The sequence below is a fragment of the Amaranthus tricolor genome, chromosome 8 (assembly GCF_026212465.1).
Source record: "Amaranthus tricolor cultivar Red isolate AtriRed21 chromosome 8, ASM2621246v1, whole genome shotgun sequence".
NCBI lineage: Eukaryota > Viridiplantae > Streptophyta > Magnoliopsida > Caryophyllales > Amaranthaceae > Amaranthus > Amaranthus tricolor.
The window spans coordinates 22,024,080-22,046,830 of record NC_080054.1 but is presented as its reverse complement, the minus strand read 5'-3'; the positions used below and the strand labels follow the sequence as shown (position 1 = coordinate 22,046,830).

Here is a 22,751-nt window from a genome sequence, read left to right as displayed (position 1 = left end):
ATACGGAACCGCAGTATATGCTCAAGATTATTTGCTGCGGGCCATTGAAAACCGCAGTATATATTGCATTTTTTTTCCTAATTATTTTATGCTGCGGTTAGCTTCTTTGTAAAACCGCAGCATATGTTGCGCAGCAGATGTGGTCTCTTCCACTAGTGGTTGCAGGTATTAAATTTGTAGCAATTAGATTAATTCTTCCACAACCACAAGTAATTAATACTTTACTCCCTTTTATATAGCGTGTGTGTGTGTGTGTGTGTGTGTATATATATATATATGAGAGAGAGAGGGGAGGGGGGAGAACGTTCATTATATGAGAACGGTGAGAACAAATATTCCTAACAAAAGTGATACTTTTTTACCAAAAAGGTATTACTTTTAGACAAAAAAGTTACTTTTTTTTGAAAAAAAGATGATACTTTTAGGCAAAATAGTGTTAATTTAAGAAAAAAACTTCTAAAAAGAAAATCACAATAAGGTGTTATTTTTCTAAAAAAACATATTACTTTTGTATTTATATTTTTTTTTTCTGAAAGTAACACTTTTTTGCTAAAGAGTACCAGATTTTTTAAAAAACAAAAGTAACATTTTTTTGTCCAAAAGTAACACTTTTCTGTGAAAAAGTAACACTTTTTATCGGATAGATTGATTCTCACGGTTCTCATATAAGTTTGGTTCTCACTGGAACTTTAATATATAAATATATATATATATATATATATATATATATATATATATATATATATATATATATATATATATATATATATATATATATATATATATATATACAACAACAAAAATAGTAATGTGAGATCTTATTTTATTCATCTTATTACATATTTTAATAAAATTAATTTTTTATTATTTTTAGTTATTTATAATTCAAAATAAAAAATTTGGGAAACACTTTGGAGTGCAAAATATATGTTTGAGTTAAGTTATACTCCTTCCGTTTCATTTAATTTGTAGCATTTTTCATTTTGTTTTGTCCCATTTAATTTGCATCATTTCTATTTTTGGACTATGGCCTACCACTTCTTTCTAGTATCATCCATACATTTTAACTATCTTTTAATTTCAACCATATAATTTATGCTCTCTTTTTATTTATTACTATTATCTACCTTTTTCTTAAAAAACAATAAGTTTCTCTTTTACTTTAAATTATACGAGACAGAATAATAATATTATGGTTCATAGGGAGTAATAGAGAGTCGCTAGTCGACATAAATCATAGCCTTTTTGATTTGCACTTTTGAAAGAGTAGCTAGTGGATTAGGAGTATAAATTAACAGGGGGTTTTCCAACTTTGGTGTCGATAGGAAGCATTGACATTGTCCATGTGTAATTGTGAATAATGTTAGGCACCCACTTACATTATTATTATGGTAATCATAACAAGTAAACAATGAGAAGAAAATCATGCATGAAGATCAGCACATACATCTCCACTTAATGGTGGTTGTAACACAATTATATTATGTATCTTTCAAGAATCTCTCTATATTCTGTACAGAATACTCTGTGATAAGGACAGTAAATACAGCTGGTGAAGTGCTGGAACGAGTAGGTATTGTGATCGAATGAAAACTTTATCTGATGGGGGTTTTGTTACATATGATAAATTCTGTCAACATGCGTATCCTTTCCATTTTAGCTTGAGCCTTTGTATCAATGATTGGCGTATGACTCCTAGTTTAAGTAGGTGTGATTGCACGATAACCTACATTGATTCAAACTCTAACACCAAAACACAAAAGTCTAACTTTTCTTTCTCTCTTCATCTAGTGTAATATTTCGTTGTATTGACTTCTTGTGAACTCTATTATAAAAGGTACTCTAAATTTGTTCAACCTCCTATTAAATTTGTGTCTTGGTTTATTAATACAATAATACTCTTTTTCCCTATTGTCTTCACTCCTAGTTTATTGATTATAGTTCTTTAAATCTGCTTTAGTGGGATATATTTAGCGACATTTAATATAAATGTCACTACTTTAAATTTATATTAGTATAAATATTAAATTTAGTGATAGTTATTAGACCTTTTAACAGTATAATAAAAAATCATACTAAACTTTTTTGTGACATAGTATCTAGTGATATTTTTCACAAATGTCACTCTAGACTATAATAACAATTACACATGTCACTAAAGGCCAAATAAAGTGTCACTAAATCACTTTATAGTGCAATGTAAAATAAAAATCAAAAATTATTACACTAAATATATTAATCGGTGGATTTTTTTTAATATCACTAAATCCAAAGTCGCGAAAAATTATATTTATTATAGTGACAATAGACTCAATATATCTGTTCTTGGATATTTTAGGGATAAAGTTATTACAAACTATAGGCTCTAGTCCTACTTCATTTTTAATTAAATAACTTTTTTTGTAAAAGTTAACGGTTAACACGCTATTTAAGACATCGGTAAATGTACGCAATAAAAAATTATCCTCAAAGGTTAACTCACCGAGGGTATTTAGCGAAATTCGGCCAACTGATATGGAAATAGGCAAAGTTGAGTGACTTGAGTCCAATGAAAATAATTTCTCCATTATTAAAATAAATTACATGATCACTTTCTTATTAGCAAAGAAGTGGAGAATATTATGTGATAAGTTAATTTGAGATTCGTATCTAAGCCTAATTTTAAGGATAAACAGTGATTAAGAAGGCTAAACTTACGACAAAAGAAAGTAATATTCTTTATTTTTGATGTAACCTTGAAATGAAGCAAATACTGAGCAAGTGTTTCATACTAATATTATAATAATAATAATAATAATAATAATAGAAGTGATACTAATTTAATTTGTTAGTGTGTGGGACAGACTCAACATGGACAGTTTCAATTTAGTCCCAAAATCCCTTTAAAAGTGGTACTGAAATGACATTTCTGAAGACTATGTATTATGAATTTATAGCATGCGTCAATCTTCTTTTGATTATTCGTCTTAGCTTGCATTGTATCAAATTGTCTAAACTTACAAACATAACCGTACTTCCTTTTCGCTATAGTATACTTGCTATATTTAGTGATGGCTGCGAACCTGGTTAGGCCGGTTTCATATTCCATTTTGATCAGTTGGATGTTTCGGACCGTTGGGTTCCAGTTTCGGTTTCAGAAAGTTCTGAACGGCTCCTTGGCGGTTTAGAAGGCGGTTCCTAGCAGCTCAACTCCCAGGTTGAGCGGGTCGGACCATCAGTTTAATTTTTTATTTCTTAAAATATAATATTAAAAATCATATAAAATAAAATAATAATATGGACGAACCTTTGTAGATTATTATCGTAATTTATTGCTTGTCAATCATTATTAAAATATTCACTTAAAATGATGAAAACACTAAATTAATGGAAAAAGATAAATTAATAATAAAGATGATTAATGAAAAACGAGAGAGAAAATAGACTTGAACCTAGAGTCCCGAAGGAATAATAAGCTCTCTACGTATCTCGAAGGAATCAAAGTCCACGTATATCTTGTCATACCTTTTATTTGTAGTTATTGATTGTTGTTCAATATTCATAATCCTATCTGTGATCTTCATCATCATCTTGTTTGTTCAATGTCTCCGTTGCCTCTCTTCTTGATGACGCAAATGTATCCATCATCATCCATGGATCGTTATCATCGTCTTGATCTTCATCGTTCTTGAATTTTTGTGTTCAACCATCCGCTTCATCGCAATCTTTCTTGCAAACACATATTAATTTGAATAGTATTTGGAGCAAGACAAGATCTCTTTTCATCAAGAACTCTTATATCTGCAAGAAAAGTAGATTCTGATGCAATAATAGCAGCCGAAATTGTTAGGATATTCTTTGCAATTCTCGATAATATGGGAAATTTTATTGATTTTTAATTCCACTATTTTAAAATATTATATCATCTTGTTCAATTTCAAAATGATGTTTAAGATAATTATCTATTTCTACATATAACGAGGGTGAGGAAGAAGAAGGCCCTATAAAAATAAAGGGTTATATACACTCGAATGGAATCATAAAGCTCTCGTAAAGCCTGCTATAGTTTTGAACATAATTATCCACATCACTTTGTGAACGTTTTAATGAATGGTACTAAAAGCCTCTCAATTTGGTAAGATTTTCTATCTTAAGACATGGGTCTAAAATTGCCGCAATTCCATATGTATAAGGAAAATTATTAAAATTTGTTTTTCATTTATCCATCATTTTTAATTACAAGCTTTAAGAATTCACTAGTATCATTATTTGAATTGTTAACAAGATGGTAAAAGACGGTAATACATTCACTTTCTACGGTAGACATTTGGTTCGTACACATATGAAGAATCTTAGTTGCGTGCTTATACGCTTTTAATATTTTGAGTACACCTGTAGCTAGTTCTTAATACCTTTATTTGCACATTCATTTTATAGTTGTGTTCTAAAAGCACATTATTTAATAGCCTTTTTCGAAATATCATGGGTTGAGCCTCAACGTGTCGGAATATCTAATGATCAATAAACCTTTTTAAGTCCATATTAGTCACATAATTGTTTGTATCTCCTCTATACTTGTCCTAATCTAAGCCACTTAATCACATTTCTAATGGGATCTAATAAATCACTTAATTCTTTTTATACCTACTTGGCAATATAAGTTAAAAACATGAGCCCAACATCATATATGTAATAATCTACCACTTAGGATGAAACTGAAAGTAGATTCGTCATAAACACGTTCCATGCATTTAATGTTTACGGTCGCGTTATCTTTAAAACAACAAAATATCTTATGTAACAAGTTTTATTCTTTATATATCTCTATTAATCTAAAATTTATGTTATAACCACTATGATTTTCGAACATTAACTCAAAGGCGATTATTCTATTTTTAATAAGCCCGTTATAGTCTATCTAATGTGATGTTGAACACATAAAAGATTCCAATTGTGGAAGAGCAGACCAAATATCAGTTGTTATACTAACCCTATCATTGAAATATTTAAACAATTCTACCAATTCATAACGTTTTTGTTCTTATAATTTTAATTGTGCGGCGTTTAAGAGTGTGGTTGCAAAGCTTATTTAGTGAAATACTCATAAGCTTGATTTTCACAATGATTAAATGGCATCTCTTCAATAATGACATATCTCGAAAATTCATCATCATTTCATTACGATTATAATTAAAAGGCATACCTCCACTAGGCATTTGCATTGTCCACCCACCTAATTGTGTTTGTCGTCTTCCACTTGTGGTCCCGCTAGCACTTGCTGCATGAGTCTCCTTTGTGATTTTATATTTCTTTGCTAAATGTTTGTTGAAAGATCTCATACCACCACCTAACACATATTTACAAAACACAAAAAATAAATTTTGAGTACATTCTTAATATTCAAAGTATAAATATCATCCATAAAAACTTACAAGATATTTCCCTTTGCAGAAAAGACAATTATATGACTTAAGGGAGCAAGTATGAAACAAGTCAAACAAACATAGAAGATTAGATACATATATACGATAATGAATCATTTTTGATAATAATTCATTTGTGGTATGTGAATGAACGGCTGTATCCCGCAAGAATGTAAATGTAGCAATAAATATATACATGAGCAACAATGAACGGGGAAACAAATCTAGAATACTAGTATCGTACATATTCCGCTTGCCTATGTTCCTATAAACGTGCATGCTTAATTAAATTAATTTAATTACAATTCATTTGTATTAAATGTTAAATATTTTAATATTAATAAAATTTTTAATTAAATAAATCGAGTTATAATCTAAACATGATTGGACCTAGATTTCCAATACATGAACCATGCCATCCAAATTTGTATACGTAAGTCTCAATATAGTTGCCTTAGTCGTTTTTTTCGGTTATACTCTTACTAATTATGTTTTCCCTAGAAAGTGTTGTGTACACTTGTCTTTGTTTTCTATATCTTCTGTTTTTTGTTTTCTTTTGCAGACTTGTATTTATAAGGATCTCATATTTCAGACGTTACTTGAGTTGATTGGTTATTTTTGATCACAACAACATCCATGTGATGAGGGTATTAGTATGTCTGCTTTCCCACCTCTCCATTTCTTATCTTAACGGAACTCATTAGGATGATAATGATGATTAACCCTGCCAACCAAACAACTCAATTTAGATCCATCAACCCATTTTAATTAAACTAATTAATAAAATAGCTAATCGATCAAGATTCAAGCCTTGCATGATTTTAGCTAATTTACCAATCTCTACGCGTCTCAGCTGAAAAACACTTTTCAAGAGAGTAAGCTTTTTTTATTTTTTATTTTTTATTTTTTATCAGCTTATATAAAATTTAAAATTTGTTCATGTTTACTCTATGTTTGACATGAGTAAAGAAGTGGTAATGATATTAATTAATTATGAAGTTTAATGAAGATGTTTGGTTGAAAGGATATAGTATTATTAAGTAGGACATTTATGTGGAGCTTTAGGTTATCAAGTTTGATATCAATCCATCACTGAACATGCCATAAGTGTGAAACAATATGTTGGGAGCATGAAACACTCAAACATATAAACAAATAATAATCTATGCAAGCACTAAAAAAATTATAGATAGAATTATTAGCTTTTCTTCCCAATTCATCATTCATTCAATTACTAAAAAAAAAAAAAGTTAATTTCAAATGTCTAAACTCCTTATTAGAGTTTAAAACTGGATACCGGAACGATCCATTCAAAAATCCGGTTTTTTATAAATTGAAAATCAAATGTTGGATATTGGTTTTACAATTCTTATATTTTTTTGTCTTTTTTAAAAAATTGTATTGTTTTTACACGAAAATATTAAAACTCACTTTGTCTTTTTTCTTTATTCAAACTTTTTTCTTAAAGTTTAAAAAAAATCATCTTGGGAATATAGTTAGATTTTCAATATTCTAAATTAATTAACAATAGATTTGTTATGTAACTTAGTTGTAGTTCGTAATTGTAAATATTATTATATTAACTAGATTTTCGGATATTTGATTTTGTTAATATTTGAATATGGATTTGAATTTGATATACGGTTTAAAAATTAGATATTGAATTGAATTACCCGATTTTCAAAAATCAGATAACTTACCTGTTTAAAAAAACAAAAGATCGGATATTCTGGATCGGATAATTCAGATTGAATGCACACCTTTATTTCTCATATATATGAAATTTTGAGTATACAAATTCTGATTGATGTTTTGGGTTTTAGATAAAATCTTAAAAACTATACAACATACCGATTGTACTATATGTACTCTTGAATATAAAGTTTGTTATGGGTATGGGTGAACACGGTTCGGTTTTGGTCTGGTCTCACACTAAAATCAGATCAAACTAAAAAATTTTCGTTCTGGAAATTTTCCAGAACGGACCAGACCGTTTAAATCACCATACCGGACCGGACCTAACCATTTTACAACAGTCTGATCAAGTCTGGTCTACGATTTTTTATTTTTATATTTTTATCCAAATTAATACATGTGTTTATGCAAATATTTCGCACCTACAATCATTAAATATAATAATTTGTAATTAGTGATAACACCCACATCATCTAATTATATATTATTATATAAAAATAACTACATCTTGAAATATTTAGGTAGCAATCTAGTTTTTTTAAAAAAAACTTGTGATTTTCGACTATAGTACAATTTGCAGTCTGATCTGGTCTGAAAAATATCAAATCAAGACCAGACCGTAAACCGTAATTTATTTTAAAAAAAGCCAGACCAAACCGTTTAGACCATAGACCAGACAAAACACTAAAATTCCGATTTAGTCTGGTTTGGTTTACAATTTAAACCAAACTTTGTTCAGCCCAGCCGGGATTGGTATTGATATTGACCATAGCATATGAAAATTTAATATATTTCTTGTTGTTATCAATGTTTGATGACTGATTACTCATCCCATACTCCATATTATTGTGTGACACATATTTCAAAAAAGCACAATAAATTAAAGAAAAGAATGAAAAAAAGGTAGAAAGGAAAAACTTGGTAGGCCTACCTTAAGACAAACTAGTAGGTAAGCTTACTCTCACGGGAAAAATTTTGGTGAAAGTACATCAAGAGAAATGGAATGATCAAGGATAAAGGAGTCTTTAATCTTACCAACAACAAGAAACAAATATATATATATATATATATATATATATATATATATATATATATATATATATATATATATATATATATATATAAAACAGTGACATACATATTTAAATAATATATTGATATATGTGTTTTATGATAGATTGCAACGAATAGAAAAACAGAAAACGTACCATTACCTATTAACTAACTTTCACTTAAAATGAAATTTAGAGGATCAAATATAAACAACTTTAGACTAGTAAATGATAACAAAATTAATACGTAATTTCTAATTAATTTTTAATAGCGAAAATCATTTATTATCTTCACTCAATCCCTTTAGTGTAGATAGTCAGATCCATTGTAATTGCAAACAAAATAAGTAAAATATCTGGCTTCAAATAAAGGACTCTCAAAATAAAAAGAGAAGATCTATAAAATGTATTGTTTTGATTCAACTTTCTTCCACTATATAAACTATCTTCTAATCTGACCACAATTCCACATCCTAAGATCCAACTCTATCCATTCCTCCAAAATTTCTCTCTTTTTTCCTTCCAACACAAAAAACATGTTACCTTCAACATTAGTTTCCTCCATTTCTTTCCATGAAGACACCATTACAAACCTTCATTATTCAAGAAGATTACTACTTCACACCCCATTTCAACCCTCACAACCTACAACACCACTTCACGCTCCATCACCAACTTACCAAGTACTTGACCCGACCCGTTCAACCCATGGAAACCCTAGCTTTGATGCTAACATAGTCATGATCCTAGCAGTCTTAGTTTGTGCCTTAATTTGTTCATTATGCATTAATACCTTTATTAGGTGTGTAATTAAGTGCTCAAGTATGATTACAGGAGAGCCTAATTACTATCTGAACATGATAGATTATGAGAAAAAGAAGGCTAATGGTTTAGATAAAAGGGCATTGAAGACATTTAATGTGGTAAAATATTCAAAGGATGTGAAGATTCAAGGGTTAAGTACAGAGTGTGTTATATGTTTATCAGAGTTTAAGGCAGGAGAAAAAATTAGGATTTTGCCTAAATGTAACCATGGTTTTCATGTTAAGTGCATTGATAAATGGCTTAATTCTCATTCTTCTTGCCCCACTTGCAGGCAATCTTTAGTTGACACTTGTCAAAAGGTTATTGGATGTAATGATGATCATCATCCTCAAGCTACATCATCATCAACACCACCACCACCACCACCATCATCATCATCGTCATCGTCATCGTCATCATCATTATCATCATCATCATTGTCTAGGGAGGTAATTACAGTAACTATTGTGCCCCTTCAAAGGGAAGATGCGGTAAGAGATTACAGGGATGAAATCGCTCAGGATTAGTGAAGAGAGTATAATCAAATGTGAAATCATAGTAATTTTTGTAGGTTTTTTATCTTTTACTTTATTTTTTATAGTTAAAAATCATGTAATCATTAAATTTTCATGTTTTGTTGTACAAATGATAGATGTTTTTTTTATTAATTTTTTTATGTAATTGTTCTTAGTGCAATTGTAAAAAAACAGAGCAATTGATGAGCATTTCCTTGTTTTTTCCATATATTTCAAATTATCAAAAAAAATGACTGGAATTTTGGTTTAAGTCTATCTAAATTCTGATTTAGGTCATATGAATAAAAATATTGGGGTCTTTGAGAAACGGGCATACCTGGTAGCTGACCGCAGATTAAAGTGGTCGATGTGACTAATTAATTTTATTAACTGGTTTGATCAATCGTTTTTGAACTCGCTGCTAACTTGTTAAAAAAAGCTTATTCATAATAATAAATTATTTCAACCAGTTAATTTCATTAGATGGTTTGACTACCCAATTATCTATTTGTATCTAAATTTGCTAAAATTACCCAAAAAGTTATTATGTCAAATACTCCATATATCAAGATTAAATTGTGTTAGATATGATATATAAAATTAAGAGTCTCATCTTGAGATGAGTATTAGATCCAATATTACCTAAAATGATATTCTATCCAATGAAACGAAAACGAAAAATGAGAAATGCTAATTTTAGAGTTTTCAAAATGCAAGAAAAGTGGATACAATTTTTTTTAACAATAAGAATAAAATGAGTAAAGAATTAAGGTAAGAAAAGTAAATGACTTGAAAGAAAAGAGGAGGAAAAAGAAAAAGGAAAAAAATAAGGCTTTGGTATTGTATATGCTTTTGGGTTTGAGAAAGTTTTCGAAAACATTTCGAAAATAAAGGTTTTGAAAAGCTATTCGATAGAAAGTTTCAAGTTTCTGATAACTATGGTTAAACCCACTCCATATTAACATTTTGAATTCCCCTTTAAATTATAAATATTTATTTAAAATTACATGATATTTTAATAATAATTTTCAAACATCTAATTTCATATATTAACACTTCTATTGACTTTTAGTCCACACAAAAAACAACTTCGATCCCATTGAGAAGTGAACTTTTACTATTATATAACTAAAGAATGTTTTGAATTTGACATACATAAGATAAAGTTACAATTCAACATTTTTAAAACAAAAAGCTTCCTTTAAAAAGACTCCAATAATGTTCAAAAGCAATCAATAAATCAAATACATTCACCATTTTACAAGAAGATGCAAATTTTGCCCAAGATACCCAAATACTTCAAATTCTTATTTCCATGGTGTTTATATTACATAGAAGAAGATATCTCAAAAAAAAAATATTACATAGAAGATGCAAATTTTGCCTAAGATACCCAAATCCTAATATACATATATAACTATTAATTCAACAACCTTTCAAAACGAAAAAAATTCTCTAAGGAATCTTATATCTCTCGCTGTATAAATCCTTCAGAATTTTAAAATGTTAGTTCTTTAAAAAAAATAATTAACGAAGTTATTTTACTCCCTCGGATTCTTTTTGTTCTTTTCGTTTACTGTTTTACACAGTTTTCAATGTAAATTTTAAACTTCTATATGCACATAATAAAAATTATAAAAATAATTAATAAAAAAGAATATATTAAGGCAAATCTAATGATATCTCACATTTATATATTTTATTTTCTAAATATATATCAAAAACATTAATTAAATTTCTCCCTCCTTAAATTGAAATATTTCAAATGAGAATAAGATGAAATATTTCAAATGAGAATAAGATTAGAGAACCGAAAATGTAACTCATTTAAATTCAAAGGTGTTTAATTTTTCTTTGATTAAGAATTTGTGGTAGGGGCAATTTTCCCACCTAGGATGGCCTCAAATGGATATGATTTATGGCTTAAAATAATGAATTGATAAATATCACTTTACCACTTAAGTTGGTCTCTAAGAGTGACTTGTTACCAAGCTAGTTGTCAAAGCTATATTGACGTATTTCCAATCCTTTTTCTCAGAAATCATCAATCAATTGTCCACATATTTGTTATAATTCAATGTTATAAGACTTGTTAGTTGGATTCATAGTCTTAATTAGTGCCCTTAATAATGCATTTATGCTCCCAAAAGAAACGTTTTAAAATTACTCTTTTGTGTCCATTATTATGCTCTTTACTTCTATCAATACTAATATGCCAATTCACTATCAAATAACTATTGCTATTTGAGATGCCATATTATTCCTTCTACTTTTTCAATTGCCCTTTTAACTTCAAATAAAATACTCCCTTCAACTCACTATTAATGTCCTATTTACTTTATACACTATATTCAATATACTTATTCAATCCTTAATATCTCTAATTGTATATAATTAAAAATTATGAAAAGTTGATATGAATAATCCTTGCATTAAGACGAAACAAACAAGATCCGTATAACTATGTTTTAACTTATAGATTAATCATAAATTACAAATTAAGAGTAAGAGATAAATAGCGTCCAAAAAATAAATGAAACATCAGTGCTAAATTAGAGGGAGTATAATTAGTTGTTTATCCAAGTTAATTAATTAGCTACGAAGTATTCTTCTTCAATATTCAAGTTAAAATTTAATCTAATATCCGTTTAATATATGAGATTTTTTAAATATTCAAATATATATATATATATATATATATATATATATATATATATATATATATATATATATATATATATATATATATATATATATATATATTTCTTTAAATCTAAAGTTAATTAAGTGGAAAATGTAAAGCAGTATTACATCGGAGATAAAACTTTCAAATGAATATTTCATTAAATAGATATGTTATATCATTATTTTTAAATATTAGATATTTATCTTCATCATCATGCGTTTTTTATACTTGTCCTTCAGCATCTTAGACACATAGATACAAAATATCTATGTTTGCGCTTCATGTTTGAAAGTTTATGAACCAAAATTATGTATTATCCATGAAATTTTTTAAAAGATAAAAATGAATAATATTTTTTTAGAGTAGTTAAGTATATTAAAGAATAGAAAATATTTCAATAGAAATTTGTATGAAGATAATAATTGTGCATACCTACAATTTTACAATATGAAAACATTTAGTATGATTTTTTTTCATGTTTCAATAAGTTGTTGAAAATATATTGAAAATTAGTAACATTATTTGAATGGTGAAAATTAGTGATGAATATGGGGCAGTGATAAGGCCTTTTTATAATAATAATAATAATAATAATAATAATAATATAATAAAACTTTAGAGTAAATGATAATTGAGCAAATAAAATTGTTGAAAGTCCTTTCACATAGAAGTAGAAGCTAAAAAACAACTACATTTATATACACACTGGGGTAAATAATAATAAAGTAAATAAGAACGCGGCAAATAATTGTGCATTCCTCAACTCTCATTTTAAAGCTACCATGTATCAAAGTGGTTTCTAAATTAGTATATTACTATGACTATGATACTTAAGGTATATCATTTCTTATCAAGCTAAATTTCTTGTGATATTTTTAAATAATAAATCTTAATTTTGCTCAATAAAATTTATAGTTATCCAACTTGAGTTATTGTTATTGTTTCATTGTTGTATCTACGTACTAGTTAGTGCTTTAGTACTTTTCATTAAGGGTGTTCATGAATGGGTACTCGGCTTTGGGTACCTGTTTTAATGACTTGATTTATCCGGTTAAGGTAGATCGAATAGTCGACCTGTATCTTATTATTTTTTTAATATATTGATCTGCCATTTAGAATGCAAATCGGCGAGTCAACAGATCAGATCAAGTCAAGTTTTTTTAAACACTCATACTTTTCATTAATCTTAACTTAGTTTGTCGATAACTTGAAGCCTTGTACAATCTTTAGTATAACAAAAAATATCTTATAATTATTAAGGAATTAGTAAATATTTAACTTCAACTAAATAAAGGTGAAATTAAAAACTCTTACTTTTTTTGGGACGGTTGATTATTAATATCATATTTATAATGGCAATGCCATGTAATATTGTATTGAATATTAACAAATGAGTTATGTCATTTGCATGGTAATGACACTCTCATTCTCAAAGCGATTTTTCTTTACCACTAACTACCACAATTCTAAATGCTAGTGCTGTTCAATTGATGAGTAAGCTTAGTAAGAGGAAGAGTGTTAAGGCTTGTATCACTGTGATGCTGTGGACTGAGATTTTGTTTTAGGTTTGGCTCTAAAGAAATGAGCGCATCTTTGAGGGGAAAATCTTGCTTCCTTGTCATGTAGCAAAGAACGTTCTTTTTTATGTTGCCTCTGGGCTCGATGATGTTAGGAAGGCTAGTCTCATTGTTTAGTTGCTTGGTTGTTTTTTGGATTTCTTTCATTGCCCTCTTGTTTCGGCCTTTGTGCTTCCATTTTCGTGTTAGGGAAGTGGTTTTTTCCCGTTTATCGCCTAGGTTGTAAAATACTTTTTTTGAAAGTTATATATTCCTTTTACTTGCAAAAAAAATAAAATTAGAATAAGACAAAAATGACCATCAATCTCGAGGAAATGATTCCCTTTACTAACTTACATTAAATTTTAAATATTATTCTAATCATCTTATAGCAACAATTAATATTTAGTTAGATTTATCGTACTATATGCAATGATCTTTGGGAAGACCAGTTGTCAACTTCTCAAGTCTCATTAATTCCATCCTGAAGATAATCTAGACCATTCACCTATGCTGATGCAGTTCATGGCACAGTTTAATACTGAAAAGCCTTTTACATTTTGTAATTATTGGGCTAACAATGATGGTGTTGTTGATCTTGTTGAGAAAGTTTGGCATGAATACATCCATGGATGCATGAGTTTTCAGAATAAACAGAAACTTAAAAATTTGAAGTTGGAGTTAAAGAACAGGCCGGTTCTAGCATTTTCTTATTCAGATTGTTCATGTTAAAGCCCTGCAATGCAAGAGTTCACTGAGGCTAAAGCGGGGAAAGAAGGATCGAAAAGGGCAATGATAAATCCTAGCTAGTCTAATACCATGTAAGATAAATCGATCCTTGATCCATTCATTAAATTAAGATGTGTATATATACATCATTAACCCTAGAGCTACGTATGTATAATTACACAATTACCCTTAATAAAAATACATATTTACTAATACTTTTATTGGTTTATTGTCCATTGTCGTTTGTGTTTAGTTATGCTCTTTATTTGTTAACTTTGGTGATTGAAGTGAGTGAGATTTTGCGTTGGTTTGATACTTTGATTGAGTGTCTTGCTTAAATTTATTTTAAAGTAGTGTTATTGGTGTTGTAATCAACCTTTTTGTGACCAATGTAATTCCCCTTGAATATGCACTTTATCAAAAATTCAAAGCAAATAATACTTATAAAATAAAATTACTTCTTAAATGAACATATATCCTCACAAAATTCTCATTAGAGAAAAATAATGATTTTTCATTTCAGAGACGGAGTTTTTGTTGAAAATTTGTGACTTTAAATTTATAATTAAACTTATAAAATAAAGTTACATAAACTTAGTAGGTTACCAAACATATGACAAGTTCAAACTAACGTTTGCTTAACATACACCAAATGTAAACTTCATCATCGGAAATCACCATTTATCGAACATAGTAACATGAAGATTTTGTATGTGACGTGATATAAATTATAGGCGAGACTCTCTTCCTAAAACATCATTTCCTCCCTATTACGAAGCTTGGGAATGTATACCGAAAATATGTTTTGAGATCACTACTAAAAAACACGAAACTTTTCGACGGAAAAACTATGGTTTTTTCGACGGTTTTAACCGTCAAAAAATATATTTTCAACGCTTGACGAAGTGTCTAAAAAACTGCAGTTACAAATTTTCGACGCTTTTTCCAGTGGATGTTATATCTGTTTTCCGACGCTTTTTATTGTGGGGAAAAAGATTTCCCGCCTTAAATCCATACTACAATTTCACGTATTTAGACGCTTTTTTGTGTGGAAATGCTGAATTTTTAGACGCTTTTTCATGTGGATAGTGCTTAATATTTTAGACACTTTTATACGTCTAAATGAAAATAACCCTTTTAAAGCCCTTGATATCTAGATATATGTCTACCTTTAAAGCCCTTGATATCTAGATATATGCTTTAGACATTTACATGCATTGAAAATGTATTTATTTTTCATACTATATTAAATTCATCAAACATACATAATTACTAACGTATATCATACCAAATCAATCATATCCACAAAAGTATTAGCATTTGATATTCATATATGCACATACATTCGTTGATGTAGTTTTGACCTTAAGTTGTTGTAGCTTGGTCAAAAAAGTCCAAACAACATAGGTGCCTAATTTCATCAATATTCACATACACATATATATTCATCGATGTTTAAGAGAGAAAATTTTAGAAGTTAAAAGTTTGTCAAAAGTTGAAGCCTGCATAATTGTTTTCATTATGTTGCAATTTCCACTCTAGTGTCAAGACCTTCGCAAAATATGATTTGTTGGTCATAATATGAACATCAGCCGCAAAAATCTGCAACAAATCAAACAAAATGCACAAACTTTACCCAAAATACACTCCCCATTTGTGATTCAAGGCCAACAATTATTTTCAAATATGGGAGTACCTTAATTACCAAACTCCCCATGAATATATAAAACTTTATACAAGTCATTATCATATGTACTTCATCCAACTGCAAGCAAAATTGCACATAACATAAAAAACTAGAAACTACACTTCTACCATAAGCACTAAAAAGTAATATGAAAAAGATTCGATGGATGATAGAAATAATAATGATTCTTACTTGTCCTTTGATTTTGTTGTGATTGATCTAAGACTAATACAAGTTGAGTGAGAAATTTTTGATTTTGTGCTCTTAGTTCTTCAACTTCTTCATTTTTTTTCAAAAGTTGGAAAGTAACCTCATCATATCTTTTTTGTAATTGGAAAATAATCTCATCATTTTTTCTCATAACCTCATCACTTTTTCTCTCAATGGGCAATAGGTAGGATTTAAGCCCCATAACATCACTTGAAATACCACCACAATCACCTATCCTGTTTTTTCGTAATTGAGCTTCAATACCAAACACGTGAGATCTACTAACCCCATGACCATAACCAACAACACGTTGATTAGGTCTGTCTTGTTGATACATCATCTCATTAAAAACTTCTGTCTCAATCACCTCACAAGGTTGTTTTGAATCACGTAAACGTTCATTAACCTTACTTTCAGCAATGTCCTATAAAAATACAAAAGTATAAATGAAATATGCAATCACATTTGTCATAATGATAAATGTTTCCAATTCACTACTCTAATATACCATAAATTCTTGAGTGGATGTACCCTCTACATAACCACCACTCTTTGTAGTGTGTGTTTCCACATTTCTAGCCCACTAGGTTCTCTGTGATTCAACTTAACCTATTTAAAATTAACGGATTATCACAAAGAAATAAACTTATCACAAATATAGGCATCATAAATAAAATTTAAGTAACCTAGCAACATCAAAAACAAGCAAATGATATTGTCTCATTATAAGCAATAACAATAATTGTATTCAAACTTACAAATTCAGTTTTCCATTGAGCATAACTCTTTGACCCTGTAGTATGTTGATTAAGGCCTTGGTTATGCAAGGATGAATGTTGCGCGGAAGCTTTAATGACTACTACAAACAATACTACAAATTGATCATGAAAAGAACACGAAACAATCACAAACGCAACCAAGAAATCCTTTCTTGATTTTCTGATGGTGATCACCTGTGACCGTCCTCTATGATCAACACAAAACTGATATGTACAAAGCCTTCCAGACTTTGCACTCGAGGTTTCCTTAAAGTATCAAGGTTGCTCCACAACTCTTAACACTCCAAGGATCAAAGAATACTCTGTAGCCTTTGATGAAGTTGCCTCCAACTTCAAAGAAGAAAACAGAAAAACACTTTTTCTGAAATACCTCTATGTATTGAATTATCAAAATGAAACGTGGCTTGAACTCTGTCTATTACATGGGTGAGGTCGTCCTTATATAGAGTCCTCAACTACCTTAACGGCTATATTCTAATCACATGCCTAATTAAAGAACACGTGCTAATTACAAGGTGCTTAAAACAGAAACAAAAGAGAACACTAACAATTCTGATCTAGCAAACTGTCGAGCAGCCCTCCTTCAGCTCAGCTTCTAGGGCTCCACGTGGATTGTTAGAATGGTTTTAGGACCTTGATAGCTAGATCCAAGTACCAAGATTTCATTCCCACTTTAACCCAGGTCCTGGATGTACTGGTTTGGTCTCCACGTGTCGTGCAAGGTGGCCTGGTCGCTAGTTTGCTGTTGGGCTATTCTGAAACCATGAGCTGTTCCCATTTCCATGTGCGTGATGTTGTTCCTTGGTGCTGTATTGGCTTCCTTGTACCCAATACATGATCTTGGGGTTATTCTTCAGTCCTTGGAAAACATCCTTGGCCAGCAACCCAACACTTGATGCATTTGCATCAAGTATGTACATGATTATGCATTTCACGAGCTCTTTTTCCCAGTGTTGATAATTTCTGTTAATATTAAATTATTAGTTTGTAACTTGGTGAATATAAAACTTAAATTTATGTTAAATTTGTTATAACATAATAAATACAATTAATGATTAAAAATAAATACACAATTTGTATCAAATATGCATATTATGATCATTCAAGTATGTATACCTTCTACATGGACAACCTCATCTGGATCCACATCTATATTTTCTTTGCAATGAACATTACCCCCTGGCTTCCACACTTCTTTTATTCTCCCAAGAAGTTTTATCTCCATTTCCGTTGAAGGCTCATCTTGCTCTTTAGGATCTTCATTTCCCTTGCATGTCTCTTCAACAACATCCTTGCTCTTTGAAGGCTCATCTTGCTCTTTGGGATCATTTTTCATGGAACTGTAGGTACCAAGCTAGTAGCGGGATCTTATGCTGGAGTATTAGTTGAGGTATTGAAGGTTCGAGACATAAACCTCTTATCAAGAGGCAAAGCTTTGGGATCATGTTTCTTGGTAACTGTAGGTACCAAGCTAGTAGCAGGATCTTGTGCTAGAGTATTAGTTGAGGTCTTGAAGGTTCGAGAGATAAACCTCTTATCTAGAGGTAAAGCTTTGGGATCATATTTCTTGGTAACTGTAGGTACCAAGCTAGTAGCAGTATCTGGCGTATTAGTTGAAATCTTGAAGGTTCGAGACATAAACCTCTTATCAAGAGGTAAAGCTTTGGGATCATATTTGTTGGTATAGGTACCAAGCTAGTAGCGGTGTCTTGTGCTGGAGTAGCAATGGACTTTTTGGGTTGAATAGGTCCGAAATTAGTATTATGAGCTTGTTTTGCACTAGCCTCTTGTTTTATTTGAACGTAATATTCAGCATCGATCTTTGTAGATTTACTTTGAATGGTCATGATTTCACGATGATGAAACCTGCAATGACAACGAAAAGATGAGAATGTGTCATAATTATAAATTAAAATTAGACAAGGAATTAAATCAAAAGCAAAGTAAAAATATATAAACAAGATCAAATAAAAATAACATAAGAGAGCAACCACTAAGAGAGATCAAATAGATTATCATATTTAAAAAAACACATGAATAGTTTATTTCATCAAATAGATTTTCGTCATTTACATGACTTTTGAATTTTCCCATACTCATGCTCTAAAGTTTGTTGCTCTCTTAAAACGTCAGAGCCAGTCATAGGTAAAGGAGCACTACCATGTTCTTCAATCCCATCAAACAAACTAGTTTGAAATCTAAAAGGATGATCCCTAGGTAACCATTTACAATGTCCTACGAAACATATTTTATTTCCGACTCGAGTGGAGGGTGTTGAGTAATTACACTCTGGACAAGCATTATAACCCTTAGTACTCCATGCTGATAACATGGCGTAACTTGGAAAGTTGTTAATTGTCCACATTAAAGCTGCTTGAAGTTTGAAATTCACATTAATGTACGAATCAAAAGCATTGACGCCTTTCCACAACAATTTCAACTCATGTATCAAAGGACGCATATAAATGTCAATATTATTCCCTGGCCCTTCGCCAGGAATGAGCATCGACAAAATAAATAAAGATGACGTCATACACAACCATGGAGGTAAGTTATAAGAAATTAAAATTATTGGCCATGTACTATAGGTTGTGTTCATTAGACGATAAGGATTGAACCAATCACTAGGAAGACCAAGTCTAACACTACGAGCATCATTGGAAAACCCTGGATATCGGACATTAAATTCCTTCCATGCTTGTCCATCAGTCGGGTGTCTAAGAACTCCATCGTCATGTCTACATTCATCATGCCATCTCATATCCTTAGATATCTTAGATAACATATACATCCTTTGTAATCTAGGAATCAAAGGAAAATATCTCATCACCTTTGCTGGAACCTTACCCTTATATGTTTCACTCTTCCATCTTGAGCAAGAACATTTAGGGCAAGAATCCTTCTCCGTCTTCTCACTCCAATATAATGTGCAATCATTAGGGCACGCATGGATCTTTTCATATCCCAAACCTAAATCCATGATCAATTTCTTGGCTTGGTAGTATGAAGAAGGAAAATTTTTTATTTGTGGAAATGCATCAAGTAAAAAATCAATCAACATTGAGAATGATTTATCCTGCCACTTGAACAAGCACTTAAGGTGAAAAAGGTGCAAGATGAATGATAGCTTTGAAAAGGAAGTACAACCTTCATAAAGAGGTTCATTGGAAGCTTCATAAAGTTTGTTAAATTTGACTTCTTCAAAAGAAGAGTTCACATCAGGTTGTTGTGTAGGAAATTCATTAGATTCACATTGAAATTTAGGTTCCTCTATTGTCGCATTAGCTAACCCCTCATCATTATGTTCACTACCAAACTCATGGTCACCTAAAATATTTGACCCAAAAGCATCTCGAAGTAACCCCAATATATCATCTTGACCTAAGTTTTCTGATTCATTGGAAGCTATAAATGGAATCCCTTTTTGATTACACACATTCTCCGCAACAGTCATAGGTCCAAGAAATATCCAATCCTTGTATTCTTTATAAAACCCTTTAAACAAAATGTGTCTTTCAACCTCCTCTAGTGGTAAGATTTTTTTTCTATCAATTTGACACTTGCAACAAGGGCATCTAATGAAACTATTTTGTGTCCCTTTCTTTGCAAATTCCATAAAGTCACTAACCCCCTTCATATAAGCTTTTGTATATCTTGGTTTATTTATCCAAATCTTATCAATATATTAAGACATCCTATGCATATTATATAATAGTAAGATTAAAAACTTCCATATACATACAACTAACATATAGATGATTAATCACTCTAACAAATCAATCTCAATTAAATCATTGCATAATTGAGTACAACCCATAAAGATATAGATTTTGAAGCACAAAAACATGAAAAACCCCAAATACTATTATCATGAATAATTAAACTATAAGTGCAAGCATAGACTACCACAATTTAACACATCACAAGAATTTGAAGAAAGAACCTCAAAACCTATTATCATGAAGAATCAAACTATAAACATGTAGCTTGGTGCAGGCCATATTCGGGCTGGTTTGGGTAATTTTTTCAACCATGAAAACTCCACAATTTAACCCATCACAATATCAAAACAAACTCCACTTAAAATTAAAAGCCCTAACACAAAAAAATCAATAATTTACAATAAATTTACAAGAACAAAGAAAAACAATATACCAGTACAACAATTTACAAGAAAAATATACCAGTACAACAATTTACAAGAAAAAAACGAAAAACAAAAAATTAAGAACGTACCTGCCGCTACAGGAAATTTACAGTCAATAATTTACAAGAAATATACCAGAAAAAGGTAAAGAAAAAACGCCTAAACACAATTTAACACATATAAAGGGCTGGTACAGAAATTTACAAGAAAAAAAGAAAAAAAAAAAAAAGAAAACGTACCTGCTATGGCGCGCTGCTGCGGGTACGGAGGAGATTGCTACAGGCCGCCGGTTTTAATGGAATGGAACTGCTACAGGACCGCCGGTACAAGGGGGATAGATCTGCTCTGGGCCGCCGGAGAAGGGAGTTGCTGTTAGGGATTAGACCAAGTTAGTGTGTGCGTGAGAGGGATAAGGAGAGGGAGAAAGGAGTTGCTGTTAGGGTTAGAACATGGAAGCGGGTTTTTGAAATTTTTAGGAACTTGAAGAGGCGGTTTTTTTTTAAAAAAAATATTTTTTGGGCTCTTAATAATTTATTTCAGTGTATTTAAATGTCGAAACTAAAGCGTCTAAAAGCTCCGTTTTTTTTGGCGGTTACTCAACTATTTAAAATAATGCGTCTAAAAACTCCATCTTTTTTAGTAGTGGATACAAAAAATTTCACTAAATTCCTAACACAAAGAAATTCAAACGACATAGAAAAACATAAATGGAAGAAAAAACGGAAACTTACAATTGAGAATTGCAAGTTCTCTATGTAAAGTACTATAGAGGATAAGAAATTAAGAAATCACATGTACATTTCATGTATATCTCATCTAAGAAATAACTTTCACATGCCTTCTATATTTATAGAAAAACATACAACCATTCATGAAGTAATATGTCACTTCATGAACCGCAATATCAATTCACGAATCAATGTCGATATCAAATCAATTCATCCCAATAATTCAGTTATTATAACCATATTAACCGTAGGTAGTTATTGCATAACTAACAAAACCGAATAAAACGAACATTACAAAAACCAGCGCGACCAGGCCAACTCGCGAGCCGCGACCTTTGCTGATACCAAAACAGAAACTTTGCAATATTGGGATATTGCCAATTAATTATTAATTTAATTAATTTATTTGATTTAATTAACTTATTATTTCCGATGACCATTACACGCTCTAAATGACAACAATTCTCCCCCACTTAGAGTGTATAATCCTTTTCCTCTTTCGCAATCCATGATCTCCAATCTATTTCATGTATCAATGCCAATGCTCTAACGAATTGAATTGACAGCTAGTACCACGCTTCTTTACAATCGATCATATCCCCTAATGTCTTTACGGATTGAATTAAGAAGATATATCCAACTAATTGAAGGAGTAGTACACATGAAATAATTCATTAAACTCACATCTGTGACACCTTAAAGACCATGTGTCCATATCTATTCATAAGTTCAATGAAATCATAAGTATGCCCCTTGATTTC

At 30.3% G+C, this 22,751-nt stretch overlaps 2 protein-coding genes across 2 annotated transcripts; one reads left to right on the top strand and one right to left on the bottom strand.

Moving 5' to 3' along the window:
* Window positions 1-8,509: 8,509 nt before the first annotated feature.
* LOC130820179 (RING-H2 finger protein ATL78-like) lies at window positions 8,510-9,735 on the top strand. Its single transcript, XM_057685449.1, has one exon. The coding sequence runs from the start codon at window positions 8,686-8,688 to the stop codon at window positions 9,478-9,480; it is 795 nt and encodes a 264-aa protein (XP_057541432.1). The 5' UTR covers window positions 8,510-8,685; the 3' UTR covers window positions 9,481-9,735.
* Window positions 9,736-18,483: 8,748 nt separating this feature from the next.
* On the bottom strand, window positions 18,484-20,752 carry LOC130821656 (uncharacterized). The gene is made up of 3 exons (XM_057687444.1): window positions 19,212-20,752; window positions 18,807-18,981; window positions 18,484-18,735 (listed from the first exon to the last, which is right to left on the bottom strand). Exons 1-3 carry the CDS (start codon window positions 20,750-20,752, stop codon window positions 18,484-18,486), a joined length of 1,968 nt encoding a protein of 655 aa, XP_057543427.1.
* Window positions 20,753-22,751: the final 1,999 nt, after the last annotated feature.